Source organism: Chiloscyllium plagiosum, chromosome 13, assembly GCF_004010195.1.
Source record: "Chiloscyllium plagiosum isolate BGI_BamShark_2017 chromosome 13, ASM401019v2, whole genome shotgun sequence".
Taxonomy (NCBI): Eukaryota; Metazoa; Chordata; class Chondrichthyes; order Orectolobiformes; family Hemiscylliidae; genus Chiloscyllium; species Chiloscyllium plagiosum.
In genome coordinates this window covers 81,241,719-81,250,682 of record NC_057722.1, presented here as the reverse complement: position 1 = coordinate 81,250,682, position 8,964 = coordinate 81,241,719, and the positions used below count along the sequence as shown (strand labels likewise).

Here is an 8,964-nt window from a genome sequence, read left to right as displayed (position 1 = left end):
CTCTCTCTCTCTCTGTCTCTCTATCTTTTTCCTCTAACATAGCTCTTCATTCCTTTTTTTTTATCTTCTAACATAATTTTCCTCAATTGTGATTTATCTTTTTTCTAACTACTGCACTTGTCTGTTTCTCTGATACACCTTAGTTCTTGACCAACTCCATTACCATTTCAGCTTTTCTTTTGTTCCTGGTTAAAGCCAACTCTAATGTATTTGCTAATTCTAAAAGTATGTCTTTCCTCTCTTTCTAAACGTTCTTGGCAAATTTGGGAAGCATCTTCAAACCCCAGAACCTCTTTAGCTATGTTAAGAGCCATTTCCCTCACTTTTAAATTAACCAACCACAAGTAACCAAAATTAAACAAATTGTCTCACCTATGTTTTATTTGAAGATCTAGGACACTAATCAGCAAGTGTTTAAATCTGCTAGGATCTCTCGTACCCCAAATCTGTCTAAATCTCAGACTAAACCTCTGCAAATCCTGGATGAGCCCCCAAACTGTTATGACACGGCGGTGAACCTTTCTATTAATTAAACCAAACACTCAGTAAAGCTCACCTTGCCTTGTAATCTGTTAAAATGTGAGTGGCAGAGAACTCCCAAATTCCGCGATTTAAAGAAAATGATACCAATTTATTCTTTAACTCTAAAAGTGAACATTAAACAATAACCTTTCAGAACTCTAAGCCCCCCTTTTCTCTTAATTGCTTATTACCTGCCTCCAACCCGACAACAATATACTGTTCCAATAAAACACTTATTAAAATTACATCAACTTAATTTCAAAACCGGACAGCAGCGGTCATCTTCGGTGTCTTTCTTCTTCCAGCTGAAGATCTGCATGTGTTGTCCTCTTTCTTTTACCGTGAAGATGTTTCATGTGAAAAAGTCCCTTTGATAGAGAGGGTTTCAATGTCTTAGGTCTCTCTTGATGGCAGTTGCTCTATCTGATTTTTAAAGTGCCTGCATTTTTTTATATCCCAACATAGGATCATCTCATTGGTTCAATGTTGGCAAAACAATAAATTCAAACTCAGTTGTGTTTTCTTATCCTGGGGTGTAATTTAAACTGGTTAAATTCAAATTGTTGTCAAAACAGCAACCAACTCAGGTATGTATTTCACAGCCAAATGTTACATATTTTCATTATTCCAATACACACTGAGACTGCTCTTGTAAGTTCTCAGTGCTGAACAGCATTCACTGTCTTAAAGGTACAGTGCATGCCTTCAACTTCATAACAATAATAAGAATTTATTCTGTTCAATCTTCCTGATGAACTTTTTTTTTTAAAGTAAAGACTTACACTAAATTTTGAGAACGGTACAAAATTAAAGGTGAAAATCCTACATTTGTTCTCCAAGGCTATTAGTGTATGGGCCCAAAGCCATATGTATGGAGTTCGGTCAGAGATCTCACCATGTAGTCAAAATCCCCTCATGATATAACTGCGTTCCTTGCTTCCTTTTGTTCCTTTTTTATGTCCTACCCAAAACAATGTGATCCATTATTGTCCCAAAGACATAACTAGAATGTAGAATTAGCAAATGGATTAATGGAGTGTTTTCCCTGTAGCTGACAACTTACTGAAAGGAAATTCCTACTCAATTAGCCTGTCCTTCATGAATATCTTTACAACAAGTTTCCAATTTCTTACAAAGGGTGTCAGCCATAACTCTGTGATAATACTGTTGTTCGAGTCAGAACCGTGTGAATTCAAGCCCCATTCCCAGTCAATTGAGGACAAACGCGAGATTGTCACAAATGAGTGCTGCATCATCAGAGGGCCTGGCTTTTAGAGAGACCTTAAACCAAGGCTCTATTTACCTTCACAGTTGGGCATGATCAATTCCATGGCATTCCTGTCAAGAAGGAAAGGGGAATTTCTACTCTGTTCTGGCCTCAAATAATATCAAAATAGTTGATTGTTCAGTAACTTTCTTATCCCCTTTAATTTATATAATTACTGTACTCCAATATGCCCTTTATCTGGCATTGCCAATGTTTTTTGCTTATTATGCCATGGACTAAAAAATGAAATGAGTAAAGTCTGCTTGCCCTATTTCCCCCCACTATATATTGTCCTAATCGAAGCTTTTCTATTTTTGTAAACCCTAGGATACTCTGGTTACTACGATTTTAGTTACTTTGGTTACAATGATGCCTCAAACTACAGGACAAACTATACAGGAGGAATGACTGAGGAGGAACAATTAGAAACAGCAATTCGGGCAAGTCTAAACGACTGTGGTATGTTGTTTCTTTGGCTATTTTACTCTTTATCTTTCTGAAATCCAAGTACTAATTTTGCACTTGTCTGGATTTGTATATGTAATTTATGAGAAAATATATTCATTTGGGTCCAGTATATCCAGCATGGAAAACCAATTGGAAGATGGACAACAGGCTTTTAAATCCCCAACTATAAAGCAATTTCCCTTTGGGCCAAAGGGAGAAATATTCTCTTCTCTTTGTAATTGATGGTGAGACTGCTTTCAAAAATATATTTCTCCATAATGATCAGTGGTATTCTGTGCATGCTTAATCTTAAGATAATTTAATGCGTTCTAGACCTCAAGTGTACAATATTTAAATGGGATTTAATGTTAAGTTTATTGTTTGAGAAGACATGAATACTGAAACCGCCCTATAACTTTAATGAGTATATGAAATATGGTGACATTATGCATACCCAGAGTTTACCATTGACCACAAACTGTGCTAGACGAGGCACATAAATAAAATGGCTGCAAAAAGCTAGGAATCCTGCAATGAGTAAATCACCTGCTGACTGCCCAAAGGCTGTCCACCATCAACTGGATACAAATCAGGAGCATGATGGAATACTCCCCACTTGTCTGAATCAGTGCAGCTCAAGAAACTTGACTATATCCAAAACAAAGCAGCCCACTTGATTGGCACCACATCCACTCTCTTCACCACTGAACACGCAGTAGTAGCAGTGGATAAAATATGCAGGATTGTTGCAGAGAAATTTACCAAGGATCCTTAAACAGCAACTTCCAAACCTGCAGCAATGCATCTAGAAGGACAAGGGCAGCAGGTACATGGGAACACCACCACCTCCAAGTTCCCCTCCAAACCACTCGTCATCCTGACTTGGAGATATATCGCCATTCCTTTAGTGTCACTGGGTCAAAATCCTGGAATTCCCTCCCTAAGGGCGTTGTGGGTCTACCCACAGCAGGTGCAGTGGTTCAGGAAATCTGTCCAAATCCTAGAAAAATGAACTTAAAAAAAAACTTGAAACAAAAATATCTGAAATATTTAAAGAAAATACAATGCCTCCTGGAGCTCTGTTTAATTGGGTAATGTTAGCAATTTGCTTTTTCTCCCTCAAGTTTTTTTCAACTCTTACTTGCTCTGTGCTGTCTGTCGCTGGAAGGATGGTGAAGGACAGTGAAGAGGAGTTTTGGAGAACCCCATCATTGACAGTTGGGGAAGTCTGAATGTCCATTTGTGTGAAGAAATCTTTAGATGTGGACTACATTAGCTCTTTCCCATGTGTTATTGTGAATTCAATTCATAGAACCATTTGTGAGGAGAATTTTAAGTCAATTTGAACTTTTTTTAAATACTTACTGTTGTGTCCTACAAGCAGTCTCATGACATTTTATCTACACACAATAGTACACAAAGTACGAGCACTATGACATCAATGGAAATGTCTTAATATGGCCAAACTTTCCTGGGAAAATGCTGGATATTAATGCGCAGGCAGGTTGTGGCAAAGGTCATACCCATTAGTTGTTGATTATGGCAATCTACTGTTGACCTAGTGAAAACATCACTGTTAGCCATCCTATGAGTTTCAAGAAATTGTGGCTTTTACACAGTAAATGTAACTTAAGCCCAGCACAGACGTACTTAAGAGCTCATAGACCCTTGTTAATGGCATTGAATTTTTTGTTGTTGGAGTGCCCTTCAACCTGTCCAACTCACAAACCCATGATCAAAACTGGGGAGTCTTTCTCTTCCAGGTAGTTATTCTTAAGTTTATAAAATATCATTAATTTTGTCTATCTCTTTGTTTTCTCTCTTTTTGGACTCTCATAGAAACCAGGAGCAAGTGTAGGGTATTCGGCCTTTCAAGCCTGTTCCACTATTCAATAATTTTTATTTTAAATTTACCCCTGCAATGTGGACATTGCTGGCTGGCCAGTATTTCATTGCCATTCCAAGTTGCCTGTGAGAAGGTGGGGGTGAACTGCCCCCTTGAGCCACTGCAGTCCATGCACTGTAGGTTGACCCACAATGCTCTTAGGGAGGGAATTCCAGGATTTAAACCCAGCGACACAGAAGGTCCATGGCTGATCCTCTATCTCAATAGCATATATCTGCTTTCTCCCAATGACTATAAAATCGAAAAAAAGATTATCTACATCTTTCTTGGATATGTGCAATGATTTAACCTTCTCAGCTTTCTGTGTTCAACAATTCCACAGGTTCCTGACTCTTTGAGTGAAGGAACCAATCCTCATCTCAGTCCTAAATGGTCGACACCATATCCTGAGATACTGTCCCCTGGTTCTGGCCTCCACAACCAGGGAAAACATCTTCCTTGCATCTAGTCTGCCCAGCTCTGTTAGAATTTTATACGTTTCAATCAGATTCACCCTCCTCCTAAACTCAAGTGAATGCATGCCCATTTCTCAACATAAGACAGTACTGCCAACCCTGATATCAGCCCTGATATTCACTGCACTTACTTAATGGCAAGTATATCCCTTCTCAATCTGGGAGACTAACACTGCATGGAATACAGTGAGATCACTCCAGATGTGATCTCACGAAGACTGTATAAATGCAGTAAGATATCTCTACTTCTCAACTCCCATTATGTTGCAATGAAGGCCAACATACTATTTGCCTTCCAAATTTCTTGATGTACCTAACCCTACCTCTAAGAGCTTTTGCAAACCAAGATGGTTTTTATGACAATTAACAATGGTTTCATGGTTATCATTAGATTTATAATTTCTGATTTTTACAATTTCATATCCCTGTGGTGGGACCTGAACCCAGATCCCTGGATGATAACCTGGGTCACTGGATCATGAGAGAAAGTGAGGGCTGCAGATGCTGGAGATCAGAGCTGAAAATGTGATGCTGGAAAAGCGCAGCAGGTCAGGCAGCATCCAAGGAACAGGAGAATCGACGTTTCGGGCATAAGCCCTTCTTCAGGAAGGGCTTATGCCCGAAACGTCGATTCTCCTGTTCCTTGGATGCTGCCTGACTCACTGGATCATGTATCCAGCAGCAATGTCACTTCAGTTTATCGACACTTTTTGTTTTTGTCTATGTCTCGATAGGATGAGAAAAGCACGTCACTATTCTTTTCCCAATATTGAAGTTCAGTTAGTAGGTTCATACGGCACAGAAACAGGCCCTTTCACCCACCATGTTAAAGCAAAACAACAAACATCAAGCTGCACTTATTTTTTATTCATTCACAGGATGTTGGCATCACTGATTAGACCAACATTTATTGCCCATCCCTAAATGCCAAGTGGACACTTAAGAATGAACCATGTTGCTGTAGGTCTGGAGTCACGTGTAGGCCAGTTCAGGTAAGGAGGGCAGTTTACATCCCTAAAGGACATTAGTGAACAGCTGGGTCTTTCCAACCATTGACAATGGATTCATGGTCATCATTAGACTCTTAATTCCAGATTTTTAAAAATTGAATTCGAATGCCACCATCTGCCATGGCGAGATTCAAACTTGGCTTTCCAGATCATTGCTTGGATTTCTGGATCAACTATCCAACAATTATACCACTGGGCATCACCTCCCCTTTAGGTAAACCCATTTACCAGCTCTGGTCCATAGCTTAGTATGCCCTGGCATGGTAAGTGCCCAACCAGGTATTTCTGAAAAGTTAAGAGTACCTGCCTCCACCACCCTCTGGGTGAAACATGTTTTGTACAGATCCCCTCTAAACCACTCACTCTTCCCTTTGACCTTATGCCCTCTGGTCTTGGACATGTTCGCCATGGAGAAAAGAACTCTCACGATCTAATGTGTCTATGCCTCTCATCATTTTATATATTTCTATTAGCTTCCTCTGCTCCACGGAAAACAAACCCAGCCTATCCAGTCTCTCCTTGTAACTGAGGCTTTCTATCTCGGGCAACATCCTGGTGAATTTCTCTGCACCCTCTCCAATGCAGTCATATTCTTCTGATAGTGTAGCGACCGGAACTGTACACAGTACTCCACCTGTGGCCGAAGTAATGTTTTATAAAGTTGTAACAAGACTCCCCTACTCCTACATATGTCACCCATCTAATGAAGACAAGAATCCTGTAAGCTTCCTTCAACACCCCGTCTATCTGTGCTGGCACGTTCTGGAATCTATGGACTTCTACACCAAGATTTCTTTGTTCCTCAGTATTCCCTGGGAATCTACCATTGATTGTGTTTGTCCTTCCCTTATTAAACCTCTGAAAAAGCATCAACCTGCACTTTCTTGATATTAAGATAGCCTTCATTCTGACAAAGCTGGTCTTGGCTATGTCAACTTCTCTCGCTTCCCCTTAAATCCATCAATGCCATTCCCCTCAAATCCATCAATGCCATTCCCCTCATTCACACTTTGCGATATCTGTATTCTAAACTAGATCTGTCTTATATTTATCGTGGCTATTTTACACCAACAATTCCTAATTCTGGTTTTAACTGCAAGAGGAAATGTCTATGTCCAGCTTTCAAACTTTTTCGTAACCTTAAAGGTATCAATCCAATCACCTGACTTTTCTTCTTTCTTTCCAAGAATGCAGGGGGTCATGGGTGGAATGGCATATTCTCACAAGAAACTAGAATGCACTTCCTACAGCTGGTCATGAAGAAAATGCAGTCTTCTGAATGCTGTTCCTGTCCTTTACACTGACACTCACCCTTTACTTCCTTGCACCCACAAGGGTATTCCTTCACCTTTCCACTATACCTTTCCCTTTCCACCCACTCAGTCCCAACTCCCCTGGCTTATGTTTGAAGCCAAATACCACAACTGAAAATCACACTGGGCTGTTGGCCATGGCAGATTCCATACTTAACAGTCAACAGTGATTTTTTTTTTCACTCAAATAGCCGATGAATGTAAAATATGTTGAATGTATTGCTTTTAGTGGGCACTTTCTGAATATGTGTCACTCTTTGAAAATCCAATTATTTAGCTCAGCATATTTTCTCATTGTATATGACAATACCCCCCCCCATATAATACCTGCCAGTATAAAAGTAAATATTGTATATGACAATACCCCTTCCATATGCTATCTGCCTGTATAACAGTAAATATTGTATATGGCAATGCCACCCATATGATATCTGCCTGTATAACAGTAATTATTTTAACCAGCATGAAAAATTGTAGTTGTTGCAACATTCAGTATTATAAAGTAACATTGCATCTGTTCAAGTCATGTAGTTTGTGGGTTCCTGCCATCAGTTGGTCACCATGGCGCCCACTATTGGACTGGGAGATGTTGGGGGAAGAGATGCAAGATCTCTGTGAAATCAGCTCCTAAACATCATAAAGAAAGATGCCAATTAAAGGGTGTTTCAAGCATGTAGACTATCACTGTAAAGGTGATGACACACAAGCAAGTAATAACGTTGTTACCCAACTTTGTATTTTAGTTCAGGTGTAAGATGGGCTGCTTCTAGTTCTTTCCTCATTCCTGAAGAAGGGCTAATGCCCGAAATGTCGATTCTCCTGTTCCCTGGATGCTGCCTGACCTGCTGCGCTTTTCCAGCAACACATTTTCAGCTCTGCTTCTAGTTCCAAGTAACCTTTATTTGCTCTTGCCTAGGCATTTTAGTCATGGAAGATAGTTTTAAACATAGCCACATGAAGATTGTAAGCAATTTATCTGAATGAAAAATTCAGACACTGATTTACATATTCTCTGCATGTAATGGATGAATACTTCTCTGATCATGTCTTGAATTAATCTTTCCTACTAGTCTTTTCTAGGCACTGAACAGTCAATTGGAAATTGTAACCAAAAAACCAATGAATCACTAATGCTGGAAATCAGAAACAAAAACTGAAATTGCTGGAGAAACTCAGCAGATCTGGCAGCATCTGTGGAGAGAAAGCAGAGTTAACATAAGGTCGAATCACCCTTCAGAAACTTCTGAACAGTCCTGCTGAGTTTCTTCAGCAATTTCTGTTTTTGAATTGGAAATTATACATTATCTGATATGTAAACTGATGAGATTGTCCAATGGAAGTGACAAATGACTCCAAGGACACTCTGTATTTATGTTATTGTTTTCCAACTGTGCCAGTGAAGGGAATGCTGTAACATACTGAAACTTGTCACTGCCACTTTTATTACATAATGTGGGGTGGGAAGAAGAACATGAGCAAAAACCATATTGACAGGAACTGATGGAGTTCCACCTGATTGTTACATGTGTCCCTATCCTTCTCTCTAGCCTACTCATCCTACATGACAGTAGGAATGAAAAAGATGAAAGGGCAGAAAGGGAGGCAAGAGAGGAGGGGGAGTGACGTTTTTGATAAGGTATAGCATTACAGCCGTACTTAGGGAGGGTATTCCAGGAAATACATGCAGGGACGTTATTTGGGTAGAATTGAGAAATAAGAAAGGGATGATCACCTTATTGGGATTGTAATATAGACCCCCGAATAGTCAGTGGAAAATTGAGAAACAAATATGTAAGGAGATCTCAGTTATCTTTAAGAATAATAGGGTGGTTATGGTAGGGGATTTTAACTTTCCAAACACAGACTGGGACTGCCATAGTGTTAAAGGTTTCGATGGAGAGGAATTTGTTAAGTGTGTACAAGAACATTTTCTGATTCAGTATGTGGATGTACCTACTAGAGAAGGTGCAAAACCTGACCTACTCTTGGGAAATAAGGCAGGGCAGGTGACTGAGGTGTCAGTGGGGGAGCACTTTGGGGCCAG

General features: G+C 39.7%; 1 protein-coding gene across 2 annotated transcripts in view; it reads left to right on the top strand.

Annotated features, from left to right (window-relative positions):
- Positions 1 to 8,964, top strand: part of rhbdd1 (rhomboid domain containing 1) — a 94,601-nt gene that overhangs the window by 54,594 nt on the left and 31,043 nt on the right. For both annotated transcript variants that reach the window (XM_043702861.1, XM_043702862.1), the window contains exon 6: positions 2,117 to 2,248. In XM_043702861.1, the coding sequence (XP_043558796.1) occupies positions 2,117 to 2,248 (132 nt within the window). The remainder of the gene's footprint in view (positions 1 to 2,116; positions 2,249 to 8,964) is intronic.